This window comes from Carassius auratus, chromosome 13, assembly GCF_003368295.1.
Source record: "Carassius auratus strain Wakin chromosome 13, ASM336829v1, whole genome shotgun sequence".
Lineage (NCBI taxonomy): Eukaryota > Metazoa > Chordata > Actinopteri > Cypriniformes > Cyprinidae > Carassius > Carassius auratus.
The window spans coordinates 16,925,913-16,952,652 of NC_039255.1; the positions used below are offsets into that span (position 1 = coordinate 16,925,913).

A 26,740-nucleotide genomic window follows, 5' to 3' on the forward strand; every position below is an offset into this window, starting at 1 on the left:
GGAAGAACACCTGTTCCCTTGCCCCCTGAAGACATGAGCTGTCAATCTCTCAGCATCCTGGCTGTTGAACACATGGCAGCAGCTAACCATTCACTGACTTATTGGGAATGGAATGACTGGGTAAAAACGTGAGATGTTTAGACATGCTTTTCAATTGAAAAGATACAGTAGTGTAAAAGCAGTTTGAAATGAGAGGGAAATGTTTTTCATATAACATAACAATGCATTTCATACAAGTAAATCAATTGGGTTATATTCTAAATCAACTTGGCAAGTTAGTTTACAGTAGTTGAGCAGTTATTGGACTAGACTGAAATATACCCTTGAGGTAAAAAGTAAAGGTTGCTTCTTTAAAAAAAAAAAAATAATAAACAATAATCCATATCTCTCTTTTTTATATAGTAAGCAACCTTCACTTGTTACTGAAATGAAGACTACCCCACTTCTCTCCCCCAGTTTCTTGTCTTGAAAAAGTCCATAAATCAAATAAAACTATGGTGGACTCCCAACAATTACAAAATCACTTCTCAGAAAGCCAAAGTTAGTTTTGATAAAATTATAAGAAATCACAACAGCTAAAAACCAACCATATTAGTGTTCTTTCCAAATTTCCCAACAATATTATGAAATGCAATGCCATTTGAGGATTTCAGCATCATGATCTCTGACTGCAAATGATTTCCTTTGGCGAGAAGATCTTTACGAAAACTTCAGCTGAATTACAGCAGAAGGACACAGGGGATTCTATTGCTTATTGAATGTAATATGAATTGCACTGCAGAAACAGACCATTTAAATGAATGCAACATCTGAGTAGCGCAAAGTGGATGTACTTCATTTGCTATAATTGCATGCATTTTGCCTCCATAATTCCCTGAATTGGTCATGCCATGTGTGGATCCAGCTGTTTTAATCACTCTCATTTGTTTAATTTGTTTGCAATATCCCTGGTCTGCACATCCTCTCATGCATACAGAACAGCATTCAAAAGCAGCACTCGATTCATGCAGTGAAATACATAGATCGAATCCACTTTGGCAAATGCTATAACCTGTTTATTTCATAATGTTTGTCTTGCAACATACCAACAGTATGTTTACATTTGCAAATGACTTGCTTGCCAGTTCACAATGCTCAGCATCATTAAATAAGCACAGCTCAACTGTATCATACCAGTAGCAGTTTTGCGCCGTGCAGCCATGAAAATTCCAAAAAAAATATGACTTTTGAATGTTTTGTTTTGCTGTTTCATTTACTGTTGTTTGATTGTAGTTATAAAATATATGGCAACCTCAATATCCTCATGTGATTATTCAGACAGACATATGAATGCACACAAAATACACACACACGCACAGTTGCATCACAAAGAGAATCTGTGCTCACACAAGATAAGATAAGAGAAATATGTCCTCATAAATCATCTTAATGTTACTTTTGATAAATGTGTTTTTTTTTAAAACCCATCACCGTTTATGATTCGGCCTCAGAGTTTTTCCTCGATGCTCAAAGTGCAACTTCTGAACTTCTGTGACAGGCGGCTATGAAGGGGTGAGAGGTTATACCCTTTAGTGATACTCAAATAAACACTCTTGAAGTATTGTTCCACACAATGGACCTTTCGGCAGCCGCACACTCCCAACAATTTCTACTCCAGCCGTCGCAGGCAACATGCACATCTGCAGATCTATATATCAACGTGGATTGCACACCCTAACATTCCACAGAGCGCAGCGCCAGCAGTGATTTGTGCTCTTCTCTCCTACTTTTTTATTATTAAATTTTGCATCTGTAATCTGAATGTCCTCTTGACTAAAAGCACAGACTTTTAAATCAATCTCACAACCTGTCTGTAAACCTGAAGTGCAATATGAGCCTTATTGAAGTTACAATGGCATCCCCTCACCTTCACGTGCTCCCTCCACACAGATGGGCAATCTTGCAGCCAGCGATGCTTAAAAGTGTTTAATAAATGTAAAACAACCTATATAGTGTTGAAGAAAGGGGCATAAAGAAGATCCAGCTGTCTGATTGTGGCAAGAGACCTTACAGAGGATCCAGGCCTATAAAGATTATTCCTAATACAGGCCAACACTGATATGCAATACAGGGTCCTTTTGTATATTGGACAGTTTATGGGCTACGACATCATTCCTCTGGAAAAGTGGACTGAGGCCATACATTACTCTAGGCTAATTTATGACTTGATGGATTTTTTTTTCCTTTATATAGTCTATCAGAGGCGAACAATAAAAGGAAGCAGGTGAGGTTGGAATGTAGAGCCTTTCATGTTTTTATCCCACTCCAGAGGCACACAGACGTATTATGGTCTTAGAAAGTAATACATGAAAGTGTCGAACAAATTGTCAAATTAAGGATTGGTGTCATGACCCCTGATAGTGTCTCTTTACGGCCATGAGCCTCTTCCACCCCATGAGATTCTTTAGAACTGAACAGTGCAAAATTGAGAACTAAATTTATGGAATGGAGAGGAAAAAAAAGTTATTCTTTCCTATCATCTTTATTTTGTCTGTTTTAGCTCCACCAGTGAAAATAGTTCAAAACAAAGCCACAACCATGCAACCCCACAGTAGTAGTATTTCTGATTATTATTTTGGCACTTATTTACATGGGATAGTTAGAAAGTTGACAAGAAGTAAACTGGAGATGGGATCGGAAAGGTTCACAAGTCAAAATTCGAACATAGGGTTTCTAAAGCGCAAAAACATTTTTAAAACTAAATTAATTTGCATCTATGGATCCATGAAGAACCTTTAATATCCATGGAAACTTTCAATTGCATAAGAAATTATTTATAGTGGAAAAAGGTTTGGAGTATTTAAATATTCTTCACAGAAAAAGAAGAAGAAGAATTGTTTAAATAAATGATTCAGTGACTTATTCATAAAGACAACCACTTCTTGCATTCCTGAATACATCAATTAATGACTCACTCATAAACACAGTAGTTTAGTTCTTGATTGAATTATAGTTTTTGAATTATAATTTGTGTATAAATCATTTCATTGAATGATACAATGGACTCACTCATTATAAAAATGTATCGCCACCTACTGGTATAACAATGTAACTGTCTGTCTGCATTGCGTAAAAATAAATAACAGAGTGAAACAAGAAATGAGTGTGTACATACATATATTAAATATTGATTGATTGGTTCATGAAAGGACCATACAGATATCTTCAGTGAGATTCTTCTGCTCTGGTTCCTCAGCTGTTTCCTGGTGTTTGCAGTGAGGCATAAATCGAAATTGCACATGGAAGAGCCTCTCCTCAGTTTAAGCTGTCTTAAATGCATTTTATATGACCTAATATTTCCCCACACCAGGCCCGTTTTCATCCTGAGATACACTCCAGATAAGAGTTATAATCTATGTGTGACGAATGTGCCAGGCTCATGCCTCTGACTCTGGTATGTACACAATGCACTGAGGTTATGGCATGCTGATGGGGATAAGGAGAGATAAAGAGAATAAAATGAAAGAGCAGGTGTGTTTAGTTAAGATGTACCTGTCAACTGGGATGACACACACGTCTGTTCTCATTTAAATGAGCTCCTCTTATCAGCACCTCAACGTCCTCTCCCAAGAAACATGGACAGGCAATATGTTAACATGTTTGGTTGGTTTAGTTTTGTCAAGAGCCTCCAATAGACATTTATTGACTTTATTGAGTGGACATTATGAGTAGGCCTATGCCAGATAGCCTGAACAGGATTCCATTCAGCTTTTTCAGAGAGGTGATTTTGATCTTCCCTCTACATTTTATTTGTTTTCCACAATTTATGCAACTCTTGTTCATTTGGATTCGGTTTCCATTATTCTAAAGTCATTAACCTTCTGATGCATTAATTATATATATGTATATATTTTTCCATTCTGTTACTATATAGCCCTTTTTCATTCTTTTCCCCGTTGCTACTGCTGATTTCTGACCTGATAATAAAAATAAAAACTAATATTACTGATTGAGTAGCCTACAATAATTTTACATTATTTTATCTAAAGGTCATTTATATAAAACACTATCCAAGTTATCTAAAATGTAGGCCTATAGGATGTTACAATGATATTAATTGTTATGATGTTTCATTTGACCCATTTTTTATTATTCTAATCAGCATTACAATGATTTACAAACAAGCTGTTTATTCCTCTATCAGTTTCTTTCCTCGACAAAATTAACAACAGAAGGGAAACGAAGCACGCAAACCATCATAAGCCTCGCAGTCATTCGAATCCCAGGAACAGCGCCAGGCGCGCGCCGATCAAATCCTGAGTTTCCACGGCAACAGAGGAGGAGTTTGCACTTCGACCCGTCACCACATCGGCGGAAATGAGGAACTAGGAAGTGGAGTGCACGGCTGATTTGGAATACCACACATTTGTTTAAGATGCATTAGTGTCGTTTACAGCAATTTATTCATTTTCATTCACCACAGATGAAGAGAATTGATACCGATTGGCATAAGCGGTCATTCCTCATGCAGTGGCGTCGCTAGCTGTGTTCGAGAAAGATGCTTCAGAGGTAAATATCAGAGCCTTGTGCTGGATGACTGTTTGACAGCAGCAGTATCTGGGGGTAATAAACCTAGCAGTGGTGTTTCTAACTGGATTAAATAAGGAGAGACCGCGTATGTTTTTTTTTTTTTTAAGCACTGGGTGAGTTTGAGCCATGGTAAAGTCCTCCTGAGGTAAAAGTAAAAGTTGTAAGTCTCTGTTTTGAAATATAAAGGATTAACAGAACAGAGCAATCAATTAAAAATACAGTAAATATAATGAAAATAAATTATATAATTAAAACGTTCTGGTCTCGATTATACATTTACTGTTAAATGACAGAGCTGGTATCTATTTTAACACCCGGTTCTCTTATTTGATGTACACATTTATAATTTGATATACAGTATACAGTAAACCTCGCACCTTTTTTTAATCTGCATTAAAAAAATAATAATAATAATAATAGTGCCACGGTGTATAAGCTAAGTTACATAATTAATTGAATGCCAAGGTTTCCTGTGGAATTACCATTTTGAATTAAACATTTTAAAATTAAATTAGGTGATGGAACATAGTTAATATTTTGGACAGTTTGATTACCATAATAAATCCATGGGCTTTTTTTTCCAGTTACACCCCAGTAGTGTCGGCTGTAACAACAGCATTATATGTATTTGACATGAATTTACGCTGTTTAATATACTTGATAAACCACTTTAAATTGCAAACGATATATGTGAATGATATAAGTTTTAGATATACAGTCATGGCCAAAAGTTTTGGCAGTGACAAATTTTGTGTTTTGCAAAGTTTGCAGCTTCAGTATTTGTAGATTTCTATTTTTCCACATGTTTCTATAGTATACTGAGAAACAATGATAAGTATATCATAAGTTTTAAAGGCTTTTATTGTCAAAAACAAATAAATCAGGTATATATGAATCAATGAGTCAGTATTTACATTGTTGACCCTTGTTCTTCATAACCTCTGCAATTCACTCATGCTGGATATTAGCTTCTGGGCCAAATCCTGACTGATGGCCATCCATTCTCGCCTCATAAGTTTTCAGAATGGATCACAATTTGTGAGCTTGTCCACTAGCCTTTTGAGGACTGACCTCAGGTTCTCTATGGGATTGATATCTGGGAAGTTGCCTGCCCATGAATCCAAAATTTTGAATGTAATGATCTTTAAGCCACTTCTTTATCACTCTTGCTTTGTGACATGGTGCTCCATCATGCAGAAATCACCAAATTGCTCATGGATCATTGGAAGAGGTCGCTTTTGCAGGACATTTTGATACCATTCTTTATGTATGGCAGTGTTTTTTTAGGCAGAATTATGAGAGCGCCTGCTCCCTTGGTTGAAAAGCAACCCCACACATGAATGGTCTCAGGATGCTGCTCTGTTGGCATGACACAGGATTCATGGTAGCGTTCACCTTTTCTTCTCCAAACAATCGATTTTCCAGATGTCCCATATAGTCGGAAGGGAGCTTCATCAGAGAAAATAACTTTGCACTAGTCTTCTGCGGTCCAATTCTTGTACTTCATGCAGAATTTCAGTCTATCCTTGATGTTTTCCTGGAGAGAAGTGGCTTCTTTGCTGCCCTTCATGACACCAGGCCGTTGTCCAAATGTCTTGGCCTCGCTGTGCGTGCAAATGCTCTCACACAAACCTGCTGCCATTCCTGAGCAAGCGCTGCACTGCTGGAGACACGGTTCTGTAGTGGACTCCTCAGGAGGAGACGGTTTCCTGGCGCTTGCTGGACACTCTGGGACATCCTGATGACTACTTCACTGCATTCAAACCGCTCTCTTTGAAGTTCTTGATGATCCGGTAAATGGTTCTTTTAAGTGCAATATTCTTTGTAGCAATATCCTTGCATGTGAAGCCATTCTGACGCAAAGCGATATTGGCTGCAAGTGTTTTTTTGGAGGTAACCATTGCTAACAAGAACACAATGATTGGAAGCACTTCTTCTCTCCTTTTGTAAAAATCCATCTGCTCTTACAATTTGAATTAGTATGATAGTGATTTCACCTGACTAGTACTCATTCACACTTTCACATGTGCTGCTGATATGATTAGTCAATTAATGTTAGCTGCTCATTTTGTGTCAGGATTTTTTTTTGTCCAATGAAGCTTTTAGCAATTATTTAAAATGCATCAATAATCTAGAAACAATGTGAACAAACACCACAACAGCTTAAGCAGAAAGCTTTGCAAAACACAAAGTTTGTCACTGCCAAAAACTTTTGGCAAATTTAGTAGCCAAAAAAAAAAAAAAAACATTCAGACTTTCTGGTCTCCACAATAAAACTAGTAAGAAAGAAAAAAATCGCTTGCTTCTATTTAATTTTTGTTTGATTGATTTAAGTTACAATTGTAATTTCTGGGTCATTTGTAATATGAATTTAAGTTTTAATATAATTTTTCTAAGACTGATTTTTTTTTTCTTCTTTGGTTTAGGTGACCTGAGTTGGAGCAGGGTGAATGTGTGGAGTGTTTGCAGAGTGTAATAACATCATTTCCTGCTCTGTTAATAGACACAGCTTTTGAAATGACAAATATGTTCTTCCCACGCTTTTAAAAATAACGTAAAATTTTTATAGACTCTTGGTTGTTATTTTCCTGTGATTAGAAGCTAAACAAATTGCCAAGGCCAAATTGAAGTAATATACGTATCATTCCATACATCAGAATCCATAATTTTACACCTGAACTCATCATGTCATTGGGCGAACAGTCACAGAAGTGGTTTCCAACTCATGTCCAAGCCACTGTTCTTCAAGCCACAGACCTGCAACCAAAGGGCAAGAATGGTACCAACGATGCCTACACCATTATCCAGCTGGGCAAAGAGAAGTACTCCACATCGGTGGCGGAGAAGACCCTCAGCCCAGTGTGGAGAGAAGAGGCTTCATTTGAACTGCCAGGGCTGCTGATGGAGAGCAATCCAGAGGTTTATGAGCTGTGTTTCACAGTCATGCATAGGTCCCTGGTTGGATTGGATAAATTCCTGGGCCAAAAAATCATCAACTTAAATGAAATATTTGACAACAAGGAACGGCGAAAAACTGAGTAAGTGAGTTAAATACTTAATTCATTTTTTTTTTATCTTTTAAGGAGCTGTCAAAAGTTGTGTAAATTATGCAGATGTAGCATTTTTTAAATAAGCAGAAGTGCAACTTAAAAGAGGTAACTGACCCTAAATGGCTTCCCCTTTCTGGTATTACAATTGAGAAATCTTGTTTAAATTGTATTTATGCAATCCTTTCTTTTCTGTGATTCTTTTGAAATCACAGGCCTCTCTCTCTCTCTGATTATTTAAGAGCAGACATCGCTATGACATATCAGCATACAGACCCCAGTGTTTTAGGATTGTCTGCATTTTAAAGTCAAGTCAGTTAATAGTATTCAAATTCTAACATAAAGGTTTTGTAATGACCTGGGCTATTTTTAACTTCTGTAACAATAGGTTATGCAGTTTCATTTGAAGTAATCTTCTGACGTAATCCTGTCTTTGTTTATAAAACCTGTTGTTTGAGTTTTAAAAGTCTATGGACATGCTATTGCTGTGCATTACTATAGGAGGGCAGCCATCTCATGCGGGCCAGTTTTGTTCTGGTATGAAACTCACATAAAAGCCTTTTGACTCCCTGCAGTTTGAGTCACAATCCTGTGGTAGATGAACAGGTCTAGTGAGGATGATTGTCCTGCTTGCTATTATATTTTCCTCTCTGTTTGTCAGGTCCTGGTGACTAACAGGTATGTTTGCTTCAAGGAAACTGTGTCTTGTGTTCTTCTGTCTTCTGACTTCCTCTAATTTTATTGTCAGATATGACATAGGCTACTTTCTGTAACTAAATGTCAAAACTGCTCATAAGAGAGTCTTATTTTCTGATTTAGCTTTTTTGGATATGTACAAACTATAGGTTGTTTGAGCATTATGAGAGAAACCAGTATGGCTGGCTGAACTAGAAAAGGCAGTGCCAGTGTCTTGCATACCTGATGTTAAAGAAAGTGACAAGTGACAGAACTCAGTTAAAAAAAATTAGATTTTAGAATACTGATATTTGCTTTCCATTTGCATGTAAGTCAGTTTTGCACTGTAGTAATAATTCACAATATATGTGACCCTGGGCCACAAAACCTTAAAGTGTCAATTTTTCAAAATTGAGATTTATACATGAATAAATACTGAATAAATAAGCGTTCAATTGATGTATAGTTTATTAGAATCAGACAATATTTGGCTGAGATACAACTATTTGAAAATCTGGAATCTGAGGGAAAGTTTTGTTTTGCAAAACAAATCAAAATATTAAGAAAACCACCTTTACATTTGTTCAAATGAAGTCCTTAGCAATGCAAATTACCAATCAAAAATGACGTTTTGATATCATTATGGTAGGAAATTTACAAAATATCTTTTTAAAATAATTTTTGGCTATTGCTACAAACATTCCCATGGAAGTTAAGACTTTTGTGGTCCAGGGTCACATATCGGTACCATATCAGTTATAGGCAGATACTACATCCATAGTCTATTTCAATGTGCATGAAAATAGTTATGGGCTTATTGGTATTTGCTAGAATATTATTATTGATGCATCCTTACACTTCCTCCAAGCTTAATCATTGACAAATATGTCATGATTGTGACTTAAATCACTCTACCAACCTTGCATCCCCTGAAAAGTCTCAGGGTAAGCAGTCCCCATTGATTCTGTTCTTGGAAGGGTTTCCTCTAACTGACGCAATGGTACAAGAGTCCGTTTCGACACTGGAGTCAACAGGCCCTAATTATCGCACACCTGTGTTTGTTGATTGTACGGTGGTTCCCAGCGGCCCTCGCAGAGTGGGAGTATTGCGGTTCCAAACAGAAGAAGATTTATCTTGGCCTTGACTCCCATGTGAAGAACAGGGGCTGTCTGGCTCTCCACATGCCCAGATCAGAGTTCCCTCACTGGGCCTGAGACCAGGTAAACCCTCTTCCCTCGGATCTACAAGCTCCCCAGTGTGTGGATGGTCTTGAAAAGAAACATAATCAACATTCACTAGCTGTGCCATGATGGAAGAAGAGCACTCGGCAAGATGGCAGCCTGTGACGACCCCAGAGGGGAGTGTGTTCCGATACTGAAGGAGTGTTTACAGTAGTGTTTGCATGAAAGACCTGCCTCTAGGTCAGAAGTGTTGAACTGCATTTCTAGGAGGCTGGTTTGTGAGTTTTTAATCAGTGCTGAGGTCAAGAAAAGGCCTGATTGATATTTTTACAAAGAAAAACAAATCACACTCTACTCAGTTTATCAGGTTTTAAATAAAGCAGTTTTAGGCCCCGTCCACACGGAGACGGAGCTTACCCCAATCCGATCTTTTTTTCCGCGTCTCAAGAAATATCCGCATCCACACGAAACCGCAAAATGAAGTAGTATACATGCCAGACCAGTATGTGGCACTGTAATTCTGCCACAGAGATACACTAAAAACAGAGAAGAAGACTTGGGACTATGCTCATAAACCTTGCGCGTGGTACACAAACGAACATGGAACAATACATTTATTAATCAGTGTTAATGTTAGTTAATAAAACGACAATCGTTCAGTGTTTGTTCATGTTTTTGTTGCTGTTACGTGACGTAGAGGTGTCTGACTAGGGGGGAGACGTGGGCTGATGACGTCATCGTTTCAGAAAATATACGGATTAGCCGTCCAGACGAAAACGCAAAGACGGCATTTTCAAATTTATCCACTCTGGGACCCGGTTTAAAAAAATAGCGGTTTCACCTTACGAAAACGCCGGATCCGTGTGGACGAAACGCCTATCCGATAAAAAATTTGTGCGTATTCACAGAAACGCTCTCCGTGTGGACGGGGCCTTAATGTATATCGTCATAAGCGTTTTTTTTAGCACATTTGGATGGACTGTGCTGAATGTATCATTCAAAATCTGCCTTTGTCATTTGGATATGGGTGCCATACAGATACATACAGATAAGCCAATAATTATTTTCATGTGAGGGCATTATCAAAATTTTATACCATTCAGTATTAATAAATTGCAAAACACAAAAATCAGTCAATTTAAATAAAAGTGAGTTTAGACATCACACATTTATAATGAAGTTTATGGAAAAATAGATAGTCATTTTGAGATTTGCTAAGTATTACAATTTTTATATATATACTATTCAAAGGAACAAGACAAAATACAGAACTTCCCCACCTTAACGTATATATAATCATTTAAAATAATAAGCAAATAAAAAATATATATATTATTATAAAAAAATATTATTACAATAGCAATACATTTTCATAAGAAAATTACTTAAATTATACAGTTAATCAGTACAGTATGTGTTATTGTTTATTTTAGTTCAGTAGTATTTAGATTTTTTTGTTTCCCGTTTCATCTTAATTTAAAAGTTTTAGCAATTTTGTTATGCATTTTGTCATTTTTATTTTTGTATTGCTATTTTTAAATGTGTGTACATATATATATATATATATATATATATATATATATATATATATATATATATATATGGCTTTTATTCACCGGCACAAAAAATATGCAGTATTGGATATTATTGACTGACATCAATGAAAAAAAATATGTAATTGAAAATATATTCTGGAAATATGGGTTTCCACCATACATTTGGCTGGTGTAAAATGATGTATGGCATCCGCTCACTTAAAATCTTTGGCCCTGTATTAAAAAAAAACAAAAAAAAACTGTCTAGTATTGTAACTATACCTTAAATGTTCATGACCATCATTTCTAAATTAATGATTATGCTCCAAGTGTCTTGAACTGCAATAGCATCAATATTCAGCCACTCTTCAGATTCATGTGCCTCTGCTGAAATATGGTCCATTTCATAATCTCCAAATACCGGTGTGAGCATCAAAGAACAAAGGCCAGATTTGTGTAAATGCCACCTCCTTTTCACACAGTTACAGCATCAATCACATTACTTCCAGCAGAAAAAAAGAGCAAGAGGTTAAATAAACAGGAGCCAAGGAACGGCCTAGATGGAGGCGTATTACTTCACATTCTTTATGTGGCCCAAACCTTTGCAGTTACCAGGAAATTATGTTTATCCCTACTATTTTATGCATCCTCAGGAAGGTGGAAGGCTTTCAAATGGACTAAATGGACTATGCTGTAGACTTGTGTGAAGTGAAATTGGGTTTCTGGCCGGACAAACATTTTGCCCCCATGTCGTTTTTGTATGAATTATACATACGGCAAAGCCTGAAAGAGAGTCTTCCCACCAGGGGGTTTCACAGAAAAGAAGAAGTGAAAGAGTGTGCGGTTTTCTCCTGTTTGTTTTTATCAAGCTGTGAAAGTACACTGGAACATCTGCAAATTACTGGTGCATGTACCACTAGCTGTTTTTAATAACACCTTAGAGGCCAACCACACTTGTGACACAACAGCAAAGGAGGTGTAGCTCTGTATTGGCTGTGCTTGGAATTTAAATATGCTTTGATTTGTACCAACTTTTCCAACAGGTTTTTTTATTTATTTATTATTAGAAATCTAGATAAGCTAGTAAAGTTGACTAACTGTGTTTTAGATGACTAGTTGACCTTTGTGCACAGGTTGTGTTAACTGGAAAATTGGAAACTGGTTAGTATATAAATGTTGTTGGAAAATTCAAAATGCTTTCTGCCATTTTGCCGTGGAAATAATAGTCATCTAAATAAATAATTGTACATTTCTATAAATATTATTCACGTATTTTTTCTAAAAAGAAATATGTAAAAATAAAAAAATATCAAGCATTCCATTTTTTTATTTCTAAAAAACAGTAAGTTAGCGTCACCCTGGTTCCCTCGACAAAAACTGATTTTTACACAGACTTATGGATTTTTACAGATAATAAACTCTGTGATCAACAAAATATTTGAACAATCAATCAATCAAAAAGTTGATTGAAAAATAAATTATATCCCAGTCCTTCAAAGTGGCATTAAGCATATCTGCTCTTATCAATTCAGTTGTGTGTGATTTTTTTTTTTTTACTGTTATACCTGCATTTCTGAATTTCTGACAGTTTTATGTTTGCTATATGTCTTATACTTCCTGTCTCTTTTATTGTCAGCTGGTACACACTAGACTCCCGGCCAGGTAAGAAGAGGAAAGACCGAGGCAAGATTCAAGTTAGCATTCAGTTCATGCGGAACAACATGACGGCCAGCATGTTTGATTTGTCTATGCGAGACAAACCCAGATCGCCGTTCTCCAAACTCAAGGAAAAGATGAAGGGTCGCAAGCACGATGGTGCCTTTTCAGATACATCTTCTGCCATCCTTCCACGCTCAGGACAGAGCGAGACTGATTCTCTGCCAGACCAGCACCGGCATCCTCAGGCTGCACCTGAACCCAAACCCAAACGCTCGCTGCTCACTGGGACGCAGAAACTTTCTGCTGCTCACTCCATGTCTGATCTGATAGGAACTCACTTCAGGCCCAAACTCGACTCCATTAATTCTATTGAAGAGAAAGGTGAGGACCTACAGTACATGCTCTGTTTAAGTAGTTTACTGTAGAACAGTGCTCTGTATAGCACTTTATTTATTCTTTTATGTTTTTAATTGTGTGGTTTTAGCAGCATTGAGTATTGTTCAGTATAGAGTGCTGCAGTGATGACATAGATTTTATAATCCTACCTGGAAGTTAGCATCACCCTGGTTCTCTGGATTGAAGCCCAGTAGGATTTTTTCCCCTGGTTTTTGGATTATTGCTAAAAAATAAACACCGTGACAAAATATTTTGTTTATCTTGATGATCTTCACAAATTAACCAAAAAAAAGCCAGAAGTAAAAACATAGGCTATAAACAAACTTCACCAGTCGCATGCATTCAGTGTCACCACCATTAAGCTTCCGACAATATTCCGACAATATTTATAAAATAAAAAAAAATTCCCTGAAACTTTGAGTTAGAATAGTTTTCAAGCGGATGATTATAAACACAATAAGGCTTAAAAAGCTGACTAGCGAGCAGATGGGTTTAACTGTTTGAGAGATGACGTTTAATATCTGCAGCAACCTCTTTAGTCCCATTCAGTGAGTTAGCAAATAAAATCTTAGAGGTTATTATTGATGTATTTTATGATGTAGAATAAAATGTGAAAAAATCTTGAGCTTGTGTCACACACAAACAGTATTTCAGGCGACCAAATCTCATTGACTTCAGGATGATGGAACCGGAAGCAGGAAAATGCTTAATCGTCTCTGGGTTTGGCCTACAAAAATGCATCATCCCTGTAGCACTCTGTGGAAAATCACTAAAGAAAATGTTCTGTCCTTCTCATCCACAGCTGCATATCACAGACACTCTCAGAGCGATGGATATGGTTGCCCAACCAGCGATGTTCCATCTGACCCCTTTTCCGACATCGGAGACAACATGCCCCAGAAATACGCCACTCTCCCACGCAACCGCAATCCCTTCGAGGGAGATCAGGGCATGCTGTGGGGGGCAGACAAGAGAGAGAAGAAGGAGAAAGTGGGTCTTCTGGGCAGAGTGACTGGTAAGAAAGAAGGAAAGAAAACGGCCACTGGAATGCGAATAGGAAGCTCTGGAGACCTGCGATCTCCAAACCCCTTTACAAGTGAAACCAACCCTTTCATTTCACACTACAGATCCAGGTAAGACTAGCTTTTAGCCGTTTTGTTGTTGCCTTTTATGTTACTTATCTCACTGATCGTACACAGTTTGTCATTTTAGAAAACAATAAAACTATGTTGGACAGGTACTTCATGGTGTTCCTCAGGGGTCTGTTCTTGGCCCGATACTTTTTAATATTTACATGCTTCATTTAGGGCAGATTATTAGAAAGCATGGTTTGGGGTTCCACTTCTATGCTGATGATACTCAGATTTATATTAGCACGAAAACTAATATCACAGGTATATCAGCAACCCTATCTGACTGTCTGCATTAAATTATTATTAAAGATTAAATTATGGATGTACCACAATTTTCTTAAATTGAATGGTACAAAGTCTGAGGTTCTTTTAGTTGGTACCCCTGTTTAATTTACACCTTGAAAATAATGTAGTATCTACGTTACGTCAAGTTCGCAACCTTGGTGTAATTTTTGATACCCATTTGACACTTGAAGCACATATCAAGAACATTTCAAAATCTGCATTTTTTCATCTAAGGAATATTGCCAGGATTAGGCCTTTCTCTCATTACCTGGTGCAGAAAGGCTTGTCCATGCACTTGTTACCTCTAGGGTTGAATATTGTAATGCCCTTTATCTTGGCCTACCTGCAAAGTTTATTAAGCGACTGCAACACAAACAGAACTCCGCTGCTCGTGTTCTTACACATACTCCTTCTTGTCAGCATATATCTGGGGTGCTTAGGAACTTGCATTGGCTTCCAGTCCATGTCCGTATTGATTTTAAAACTCTTATATTAACATAAAAAGCTGTGCATTGAACTGCACCATCATATAAATGTGATTTAATTACGCCATATATGCCCTCTTGTTCTCTCCGCTCTGCCAACTCTTTTTTTAAGATGGTGTTTGTGTCTTGATTGGTGACACTGGATGTACATGGGAATTTTTTTTTTTTTTTTTTTTGTATATTGACTTTTGTTCTGTGCTTGTAGCGCTTTGGGTATAAGAAAAGAGCAATATAAATAAAATGTATTATTATTATTATTATTACAGCTAGTTTAAGCTTCCATTACGGTTTAAATAATATATATGTAAAATATTTATTTGAATAGTGTTATTCATTCTTTTAAAATAATTGCTGAGGAATGTGTCTTCTGTTACTTCTGCTTGTCATTTCCAACCTCTGCTCTTTTGTCAGTAGTAGAGTTAGATGAAGACAGTTGAGCACTTGATGTTTGTCAGAGAAATCTGTTTTTAGGATGACCTTATCAGTGTCATTAGGCTCAATGAGATGAGATCTGAACGAGAGATGGACCATTCAGTTAACAGTTCATCTGCCCGTAGCTTACCAAGCCCTTCATCCTCTCCAGAAACTCTCTCTCATCTAAGATCAAAGGTCTTTCAGAGGTCACAGGTTGGCTAAAAATACATTTAACAAGCCTGCTTAAGGTTGTCTAGTTTTTAAAGATCTATGAGACCTTTGCATCATTATACATTAACTGACTATTGATAACAGGCATATTTAATGGATCCCATCCATTCAAAATGTTTTGTCATTAAATGATTGAACCACTACTCATAACGGTAAGCCCATGTAAGCATAAAGTCAGTATATTTTCTTGCAAGTTGCAGTAGTGTTTGATGGGTGTGGTATGGGTGGAAGAAATGTGTCAGCTGGTTGAATTTCCCAATTTCCTGTTATAATAAACAAGACAAATTCAACATCAGACTATCTATCTATCGATCTATCTGTCTATATATATAACAATATTGGATACTGTTGCAGATAAGTGTTGCAGATAAGCATTTTCAGTGTAGCTACATTTTTTTACATACATTTCATAAATATATTTATGCCACTAGATTGTCTAATAGACATAATTACATTGCATATAAGATACACAACTATTCAAAAGTATGTTTTGTTTTTTTTGTTTTTCAGAAAGAAATTATAATAGGCAGGACACATATATGACTTTTACAATGCTAAAATGCAAAGCATGTCTATTTTAAACAAATGCTGTTTTTAATACTTATCAACTATTCCTGATGTATCAAATGTATCACAGTTTCCACAAAAATATTAAGCAGCATAACTTTTTTTAAATTTGCTAATAATAAGAGAGGTTTCTTGAGCAGAAAATCATTGTGAAGGATCATGTGACACTGAAGACTGGAGTAATGATGCTGAAAACTCAGCTTTACCATCATAGGAATAAATTACATTAAAAAATTTTTTTTTTTAAATATTTATTTTAAATTGTAGAAATATTTGACAGTATTACTGTTTTTACTGGATTTTTTATCCAATAAATTCAGTCTTGTTGAGCATAACAGACTTTCTTCAAAAACTTTCCACCACAATTTTTTTTATGATATAAATATACCGTTACTGGGGTATAAAATTGCTCATACTGTGATAAACAATTTTGGTCACACCGCCCACTGACTGAGTGCCGTAACTGCCGTAACTGGCTGCAATGCCTTTGTGACCGATTGTTGAGAAATGATATGTAGACTTGCTGTTTGCGTGTGAGGGGGTGTAAAACCATTTCCTGACCCTCAGTCAGATAGCTAAAAGTCAACTCAAAAGAACTTTTGCAGGCAGGTAGCAGGTGCATTAAAGGTTGTGATGTGTTTCATTATAGTAGTGCTTTATATCAATCAAGATTTTATTCATTTTAATCGCATTTTAAATGAAGGGGTTTCCTATAAGATGAAAGTCCATTTTATGTATTTATTGAAGTAATCGTTTTGCCTTTTTTTTGTGTCTAACAGTGACAACATGAGAAATCCCCCTAGCAATGAGGACCTTACACAGAGATTCAGAACCTCTCCCGAAAAGAAGCACGGCATGCGAAATGTAAGTTCATTCGAAATAAGTAGTGTACACTGTATGTCTTTTCTATTTTACACTATTTTGTAAAATAGTCACATGTAAGTCAGGTTTATATGTTATAAGCAAGATGTAAGAATATATTTTTCCATTTCTATTCATTGCTTAACAACTGTGTATTTTCACATAGTCACTGTCCAGACAAATTTTGACCATATTTCTTATAAGTTTTCAAAACTTGCCCAAAGTTTTAATTGGTGATTTATTGCAGCCCTATTATACGTGGAAGTCATTGATGCTGATCTCTGACTGAGTATCACTTGTGGCGCTCAGCTTGGAGGGCCGTTCATCTAATTAACAGCTGAAATGGGTGGTCATCGTCTTTGCTTTGCATGTAATTTGAAGTAGTGTGATGCTATTAGTGCGCTTCCATTTCGTTAGCGAGCCATCTTGGACCGTATGTTCTCTCATTCAATAATTGGAAATCTAACCATTAATAATACACAATTTGTCACTGGGCTAATTTTACACTATAGGTCAAACCACGGTCAGCATTAAACGTGGTAAGGGGCCCTCTCTCACGTTGTCATATTTATACTGATTGTGATCGTCATTGTGTCCAATGCGGAGTAACACAATGTTTGCTTGCCTGCTGTGTGAGAATAGCCACTGAAGTGATGTTGAAACTGGAGACGGGTTGCTGAAAATGGCTTTCCTCACCCATTTTCGAGGTTGTGTTAACACTGCATCCGTGAAATAGTGTCTCTGGCCTTAATTAAAGGGGGGGGGGAGTGCCAGCCGAGGCATTTCAAAGGACTTTGAGTTTTAGATTTTCAACGCAAAAGCCCTCATTAGTGCCCATAATGAGACAACTGAAGAATGCCAAGTGGAAGTCTTATCGCTCCCACACTGCTGATTGCCTAAATCTGCTCATCAGCTGCTTGCCAGTTCATGGTCATTTCCTGGGCTCTTTTCTGCCCCCGCTAGCTTGTGCCTTGGTGGTTTTGCTATTCATGCAGCATCTCTTTCTCTAAATTTTCCTTTGATTCACTGTTCGCTGTTCTGTATTTGCCAGAGTGTTGTTTTGGCTTGCGTTGTATGTTGACCAGCATTACCAAACACTCAACTCAACAAACACACTGTTGCACTTCATCTCAAAGGGGAAATTATGAATAATCAATTATAACTAGTTATGAGTAATTATAAATATTTAGATCCGCTGTAAGTGTTTACTTGACCTCTCAGTGTCAAATGTCTGTCAATTCTAAGAACGTTACTTTCCTGTTAAAGGAAAATAACTTTTACTGTACAATACTACTCAGAGCATGTAGCTAAAATCTGCATGATTAGGGACTTCAGTTATGAGCAAACAATGAACAATCTCAAATGTGATACAAGTAAGACTTTATTATAGGGGTGCACAATATATATCAGCCAATGATTAATGTGCATCTCGCCGGTAAAGCTGATTATCTAATCAAACTGATAATTAACGTGGATTTGCGCGGCTTGTCAGTTGACAACGGCTCTGTGTGGTAACAGCTGCTCTATGTGAAATCATGCACCTGATGGAGTTTACCTCTGATTAGATAACCGGCTTTACTGATGAGATGCGCATTAATCTTCAGCCTATATACATCATGCACCCCTACTTTATTAACTACATAAACACGTAAACTAGTCTAACATACACACCCATTCAGTTGGCATAGGAAAAAGGGTTAAAGCTTAAACAGAAAAGAGATAAGAAATAAAGACATTAAGCTATGATACAATTTGATATTCAGCAGATCTACAGCCTGAAGGAAACACCAATTTCTTACTTTAAACACACCTTTAAAAGGGGCATATGATACTTAATGTATCAATTAATAAGACAAAATTTTAAAACTTGCACATCTTGAATGTTTGAAAAAGAGTCCTGATGCACTTTGGGGCTTCAATTGGTCTCTGCTGATTTGAGTTTACAATCAGAGGATCTTGATGAATGGAAAAAAAGTGCAGAAGGCCTGGCGCAAGCTTAGTCTGGTTTTTAAGGCTCTTGGCTCAGCATCTTCTCCTGGAATTCCTGAATCTAAAAGAACAGCCCTGATCTGGTGATCAGTGATCTAAATAGGGTGACGATGTCACACCCTCAGGATTTGATTGAGCCAATGAGGAATGGTACCTTCTTCCTAGTATGGTGCCTTGCATATGAAATTAGATTGGGGGGTTCAAGAGAAGAATTTTTAAGATTCTTATAAAACTAATGTGTTGCATAGGTATCAACATATAATATACACTCTCATTTAGATCATGAAAAAACTAACTCATAGATACCAATCATCATATAGATGAGGTTATATTACCTAGTGATCTGTCATAAACATAATACAAAACACAATAGTACAAGAACAGTAACAGCATTTACAATGCCCTAAAGTGTATGTTAATCAATTCAAAGAAAGGTTTTTCTATGAATTAATTAGAGAAGAGTCTTTTTATGTGTATTATGTGTCTGTGTTTGAGAGACTTGAGTTAAGAGCTGCTTAGCCACATTCCTGGGAGCCGTAAACCTACATACTGTTATTAGATAGTGTGCTCATGGCTGAAATGGAACCAGGGCCTGTTCTGTCCATTTCGAGGGTGATAGTTGGCTTTTAGGGGAAGTGTCCATATTATGGCGTTATTTCCCTGTCAAATGTTGAAGGCATTAATATAATGCACGAGCGTGAATCTCTCTGCTCGCGAGCAGAATATAATGTGACCGAGCACAGAATATAATGAACGGAGCGCGAATCTCTCTGCTCGCGCACGCTCTCAGATACACGTTGCTCTTGTAAGAATTTTCTCTGGGCCCCCTTTAGAGAGTATGCCTGCACTTAAAACGTGTTCAGTGCAATCGCGAATCTCTCCTCTTCGTTTAAAGTAAGCGTGTATGTGCTTAGACTGTGTCCCGTGCATTCACGCATGGCCAAGTACTCTTCTCTTCGATTTCTTTCTCTTTGGCATAAACGCTGTCAAAAAGGCAACAACCAATCAGAAATAGGCTTCAACGACTGACCAATGAAAACGCGACATCATACATGGAATCTTATTTGTTGATATTGAGCCACGCATGGAACACATGGAATAAGCCCAGAGAAAATTCTTATCAGAGCAACGTGTATCTGAGAGCGCACGCCCAGTTCCCCCAGATTTGTGCTCGGAGAGAGATTCGAGCTCGGCACATTATATTCCGCGTGCGGGCACACTATATTCCGTGCGCAAGCAGAGAGATTCGCGCTCGCGCATTATATTAATGTACTTTCACGCTGATTAGATGAAGGGATGTTAGATATTATTTGTTAAATGTTAAAAATTGTTGTGTAGTATGCATTTTATTGTATGCAAGTGGCATCAGCAAACAAACTGAGATTTGTATTTATTTTTTTATTATGCTGATTTTTTGTAGATGTACTATATGAAGTCCATTCCATTCAAGTTCACTACATACTGTAAAATATGAATCATGGGTCTTGTAATTTTTATTTAAAAAAATGTTGAAGACTTTTTACTAAAAATCATTTTTTAAAAGAGACTTAAGCAGTTTTGGTGCTTGAATTGGGGAACTGATTAAACTAAAATAATTAAGGATAGAAGACTGTCTATTTATTTTAAGAGAATTAGCTCAATTTTGGAGTTTTATTTTTTAGGTGATTGTTAGTTCTCAGCATGCTTTGCATATGGCTGGATATGGAGAGTCAATTTTGAAATTAAATGCTACTTTATGTTTTTGAGTGAAGGGAAGCATCTATTAATGTTTAATGTTGAATTACGTTTGACATTTGTAAGTTTCTGTAACACTGACGTTTTCCATTGCACAGTACAATCATTACCACTGTGCAGAAGAGTAGAGCTTATGGTTATGGATACTACTCCTCTAAGGCATTCAGCCTTGTTTAATAAGCAGTAGCTTTGCTAGTGCTAGTGCAGTACTTTCTAATATTTCTCAAGTATGTTCCTACTTGAGCTGTTAGGCTGTATACAGTATTGTAAATGTATAAAATGACAAAATACAAACAGACCTCACTCAAAATCAGACTTTTGAGAATCAACTTAAAATAAATGAGGAAATTTACCTAATTACTGTGTTAAATTCATTGTGTCATAGATTAATTTAGGAGATTTCACATGATTTATTCAGGTAGATTCCATTTTAAAAAATCAAGCCTGAAAAACTACTCAAAAATATTATGTGTAATATTGTTAACTTAATTAAAAGTAAAAAGTAAATAGCTCATTAAATTTTTTTTTACAGTGCAGATGTAGTTCATCACATTGACTGGGAAAATGTTCCACTACCAGATACCAAAAATCATCCAAATGTATTTTTGCCTAATTTTGAACAATATATTTTTTTTTTAAACTAGATTCATTCAGCATTTTTTTTTTTTACTTGGAAGGTGTACCTTTTTAACTGTACTTTTATATTTTAAATACTTTCCAACTAAATACTTTTTTATGGCCATTATATTTTTGCTTTAGTTTCTAGAATGACAGTTTTATGGAGTCAAATTTGCTCCGCTGTTTCCTCAGGGGAAAAAGAGAAGGAATGTTTTGTTTTCACTATCGTAATCTAAGGAGGATAATCATAATCAAAGTGTCACATGTATAAACAGATATGCTGGATCAAGTTCAAACCCAGAAGCAGCTCAGACCAAAGCTTCAGGTTAAAAGTGCTGATGCTTGTTCTTGCCAATATTATTTTCTTTAACAAGTGTATAACAAGTGTATTCATATATGTATATAAATGTATGTATGGATGTATGCATCTCTTCCATTAATTATTTAGTGAATAGTATAAGCCCTAATCACTATTCACAGCTGAAGTAATCACGCCGATGTTGTTTAAAGGTTTTAGTCCCTGTTAAACTTTATTTAATGGCTTGATTGTATTTATTATAATGACTTCCTTAGTCTTAAATTTAATTTCCTTAAACACAGATAACCTTATCCGTGTAGATTTGGTGTAAGTACTTCATTTCTTGAGCTATTTGGATTGTTTGGTAATTAGATGAATTTCAGGTCTGTGTCCTGTTGATGTTGATTTTGGGTGGCAATTTTATTTATTTTTTATTAACTAAGCATCCGTAATTACTAATTAGGCATGACTGAGAATCATCCACTCATATTTTGACACCAATGAAATGGATGAGCTCTCCATGAGATGATATCAACTGACCGCATTTAGTGCTTGTTTTCACCTTGGCAGCAAGAAGTGAGAATTTGTCAAACACTTGATATCAGATGAGCAATTGTTCCTAAATTGCCTGTTTCCTCAATATCATTGTGAAGTCAGACGCAGACACTTTTCACGTCAACACTGCTTGAGTCGCTCTGCTTGAGAGAACTGATGCTTAAGTGTTTAGAGCAATACCTTTTATAAAAGCGTATTTATCAAGTGAGCTCTGAAGGCAGCATTAAATAACATGTTTATTTCAATTTTGTCTCCTAAAATATTTTGCCCCTATATAATTTACTTTGGTGTCCCAAAGATATTAGTCCAGGTTCTACTGTATGTAGCATTATTGCTTATCCACATACACATTGAACAGTATTTTAATGAGCATTTTTCGTATTGGAAATTGTAAGTATCAAATCATTGTTCAAAAAGCACAGTTTATTTTTTGAATTCCCTGCATGTTATGGACAATAAAAAGTAGATATTTAATACCATTTGTCATGTATTCTTCCTCGCCTGTAGGAGTCTGAACATCTGCAGGTGAATATGGCGGCCTACAGCAATCTCTCCTTTGAGGAAGTTGTGCAAGATCTCATCAAGCAGAAAGAGGTGGTAAGAAAGAAAGATGCTCATATTCGGGAGCTGGAGGACTACATTGATAACCTGCTGGTCAGGGTGATGGAAGAGACACCCAGCATCCTGAGAACGCCATATGAGCCCAAGAGAAGAGCTGGGAAGATCTCAAAGAAGTAAAGGATCCCAAAAGCATGCTGTAACTTAAGTTTTCTGGCAAAATATATATTGCTTGTAAAAGGACACTGTTGGTATGTTGGTTCTGACAGAACACAAGAATATTTGTTCAGACACAAACAGGTTTCATGCCATAAAGATACTCTTAAGTTTTCAAGAACAACCGAATATATTGTGAAGAAAGATGGGCAGTAAATGTGGTGATGCCAAACCCCCTATTAGATTTTTCCTTTATTTTCCTTTATTTTTTAATAATCTTTGGAGCTGTTGTCCAATACGTTTTAGAAGATATTCTCAAGCAGCCATTCATAGCGCGAAGAGACCAATGTTATGTTTTTACCGAAAATAACTGTGTTTAAGTTGACTTTTTCTTTGGATTCAGTCAGTATAATAGAATTGAGCACTTAATACTATCACTGTGTTTTGCGATGCTCACTGGGATGGATTGTCCACATGAGGCCTTCAATTTGCTGTGACTGAATTCAAAAGCTGTACCAGATCAATTGGAAGTGAAAGTGAAGTGACATGTGGTGTGCTGTGGCACCCAGGGAGCAGTTGGGGGTTCGTTGCCTTGCTCAAGGGTCTCACCTCAGTCGTGGTTTTGAGCTGTACATTCACTATCCCTGCAGGACCTGAGACTCGAACCCGCAACCTTCGGTTTACAAGTCTGTCTCTATACCCTTTAGGCCTTGACTGCATCACAAAGTGGACAAATGTGTGGTGAAGCAAGGAAAAACTTGGATTGGTGGTACCACAGGACATAGACGTGAATGTTTACTGGATGTTTAAGCACCGGAGCGTATTGGTTTACTGGAAGGCCATGTTGGGTTTGACAGGATAACTCTCCTATTGCTCATGAGGGTGTTTACACTGAAAATGAAAAGTGATCAGACTCAAGAATGATATTGACATGTGTCTGGTGCCATATTGATAAATTAGTTACAAAATGTAGGTAATGGAACCTTTTGGTACTTTTTCCAAATCATACATCTATAAAATAATACACTGGTACAGAATTACACTACTAATATTTATTTGAGCTTGATTGCAATGAGAAAAATGTGTTTTTGAATAACAGTGTTTAAAGATCAACCTGCCTCTGTTATATACAGTGACGACAGAAGTGTAGAAAAGAGCATCCAATCTCCAAAGACTTCATTCTGGATGTCATTCAGTTGAACTGGAATGTACTGATGCTGAACGTCTTCAGTATACCGCAGAACTGTCCAAATCTGTGGACTGCCTACGGTTGACTACACCAAAGTGTTGATGGTTTTGATTATATTTAAGCTAGTCGGTTAGTCAGTCAAGCACAGTAGTAGTAAATGGCCCCGTTTTTAATTTCAAATTTTACCAGAGCAAATCTAGCCCATACTTATGTAAAACCACAGCAAATAATGGATTGATTTGGCATGTCTGGATGCCTTATTATGAAACATTTTTGATTGATTCATTACAATGTATAGCATGCTTTGTGCAACAAAATGTAGACAAAAACTAAACAATGGTTTACAGATTGCTTTATAGTTTCAATGCAGTACTCTGACATTGTACTGCTTTCCCAATGCTCTTCTTGTAGGACACGTCTTAGTGCTTACTGTGATTTTTCTCATCTTGTGTCATCTCTAGTACATATCTGGTGAGAAAATGATAATGGCTATCATTCTAGGTAACAGAGCATATGTTTTGCACTTTTTGGCTGTTACACTGGAGCATCTGTGTAGTGAAATACTGTGCAGTAGTGGTGCATGTGGCAACCGCATACTTAAAAATGTACATTTGAGAAAACTAGAATAATTGTACTGGTAATATAGTCTGTAAAATAACCCATTTTAATATGTCACCCCTTTATTTGAAGAACAAAACTGACACAGGGCAATTCTTTAGGCCATAATACCCCTTTTTGATATTTTGTAAGAGACAGTAGTATATATGTTCTTTTTTTATATAGCTCTGCAGAAAGCTTCCCAGAAGTAGTTTGTCTGAACAACATTATAAAACACTGTGCTGGAAAGGAAGTCTCGTATAATATTTCTATAATGCTGGAAATATTATTAATATCGCAACGAGCAGGTGATGTATTGTAGCTGTAAATTATTCATGTTTTGTTTATTTAACATTTTATTTACTTACATTTCATGTATTTGGAGAAGTTTACATGTGTGTAATTGACTCTTCGTGTTAAAATCATTCAGTGCCATGTACAGTGTTACACAGTGCTGACATTAATAGAGCCCTAGTTACATGCTTCATTTTTTTCTAAAAATGAGACAATTCAGTTTTGTGCAAGCAGGCAGAAAGCTAGTTTTTTCCATTATAGTTCTGTTTACATGCTAAATTTTGTAACCTTTGTAATACGGATAAATGTGTTAAAGGATTTACTTACAAATCATGTAGAAATGTTGTACGCCAGGCTCACGTTATTTGATTTTCTGCATTGTATTTGTCACTGGCCAAAAATGTTTCAGAAAAATACAATGAAATACGATGAAGAGTAAAGGTACATAGCTATAGTACTTATAGTTAGCTATATTTAATTTCTGTCTCTCTCTCTCTCTCTCTCTCTCTCTCTCTCTCTCTCTCTCTCTCTCTCTCTCTCTCTCTCTCTGTTGTCTTATGTCAGTACTTCTATGTATTTAAATTTTCTCTTTAAGCTTTCTCTTTGAGCTTTCGATCAAATAAGTTTCAAAATTGTTTCAGTAACATTGATTGTATTCAGCGGAGCACTTCTGTCTGTTTTGTCTCATTGATCTGGAACTGCTATGCATCTCTATCAAGAGCAATTCTGTGTGATACGCTGAATGTACCAATCAGCAATGTCTGTAATCACAAACAGTGTTGATCACCCTGTGTAAATATTAACTAGCACTTCTTTGATCACTTTTCACAGTATATATACAGTAGCTAAAATGATGATGATACATTGTTTGCTTTCACTAATATTAATAATAACTGGCAATGGGAGTACATTTTCTTTTTTTTTTTTTTTTTTTTTTTTTTTTTTTTACTTCTTGTTTGGCTGTTGATCTTTGATTGGTTGTTTATTTAGAGGTTTATAGCCGTTTAATTCTAAATGTATTACAGTGATTATGTTTGTATGCTGCTATTATCCTGCTATTTCCCCCATAGAGGGTTTGGATCTGTTAAAATAGCTTCATTGAGACCTGATAAATCAGAATGGGAAATTTTTTTTTCCCCTCTATGAAGGATAGTAGCAGCGTAAGAGTAAAATGAAAACACATGAAAGCATCAGTATCAACACACACACACACACACAAAAAAAATACACCATTTGGTGTCTTCTACATTAATCTCTGGTGCTGCAAAATCATATCATATCATATATATACAGTATGTTTGTACCAGTTTTTCAGTGTTCTGTATCATATGGGTTTCCATTCTTGTAAACTACTTTCTACTCAGACACTCGTTCCTTTAAAATACTGCTTTTCCTCCAAAACTTGAATTTCCAATAGTGTGTAAATAACACTACTTAGAATATAGAATTTTACCCTCTAAATTTGCTTATGGTGTTTTAAAATCCTAGTTATTATAAGGACTTTTATCAACGTGACACTTTCCTGTAGGGTGGTTGAACATTTTGCGTAGTTGTAGTGATTATTCATCAGGAAGTAATATGTCTGTCTTTGCATTCTTGGCATGTGGCATGAATGAGTGTAGAAGAGAGATCTGAGTGTATTTGTCTATGTGTCTACCATATAAAAGGGTGAGAATGATGGTACAGCCCATTTCAATAAATCTCCTGTACTTCA

The 26,740-nt window shown here is 36.4% G+C and overlaps 1 protein-coding gene across 1 annotated transcript; it reads left to right on the forward strand.

Moving 5' to 3' along the window:
* The first annotated feature begins 4,332 nt into the window (after nucleotides 1-4,332).
* On the forward strand, nucleotides 4,333-26,740 carry LOC113112885 (rab11 family-interacting protein 2-like). The gene is made up of 7 exons (XM_026278792.1): nucleotides 4,333-4,548; nucleotides 6,996-7,041; nucleotides 7,227-7,607; nucleotides 12,644-13,047; nucleotides 13,865-14,195; nucleotides 16,957-17,041; nucleotides 22,740-26,740. Exons 3-7 carry the CDS (start codon nucleotides 7,255-7,257, stop codon nucleotides 22,968-22,970), a joined length of 1,404 nt encoding a protein of 467 aa, XP_026134577.1. The 5' UTR covers nucleotides 4,333-4,548; nucleotides 6,996-7,041; nucleotides 7,227-7,254; the 3' UTR covers nucleotides 22,971-26,740.

Coding starts and splice junctions, on each gene's coding strand:
- LOC113112885 (XM_026278792.1), top strand. CDS start 7,255: ATGTCATTGGGCGAACAGTCACAGAAGTGGTTTCCAACTCATGTCCAA. Junction 13,048..13,864: donor TAATTCTATTGAAGAGAAAG/GTGAGGACCTAC, acceptor TCTCATCCACAG/CTGCATATCACAGACACTCT. Junction 17,042..22,739: donor AGAAGCACGGCATGCGAAAT/GTAAGTTCATTC, acceptor CCTCGCCTGTAG/GAGTCTGAACATCTGCAGGT.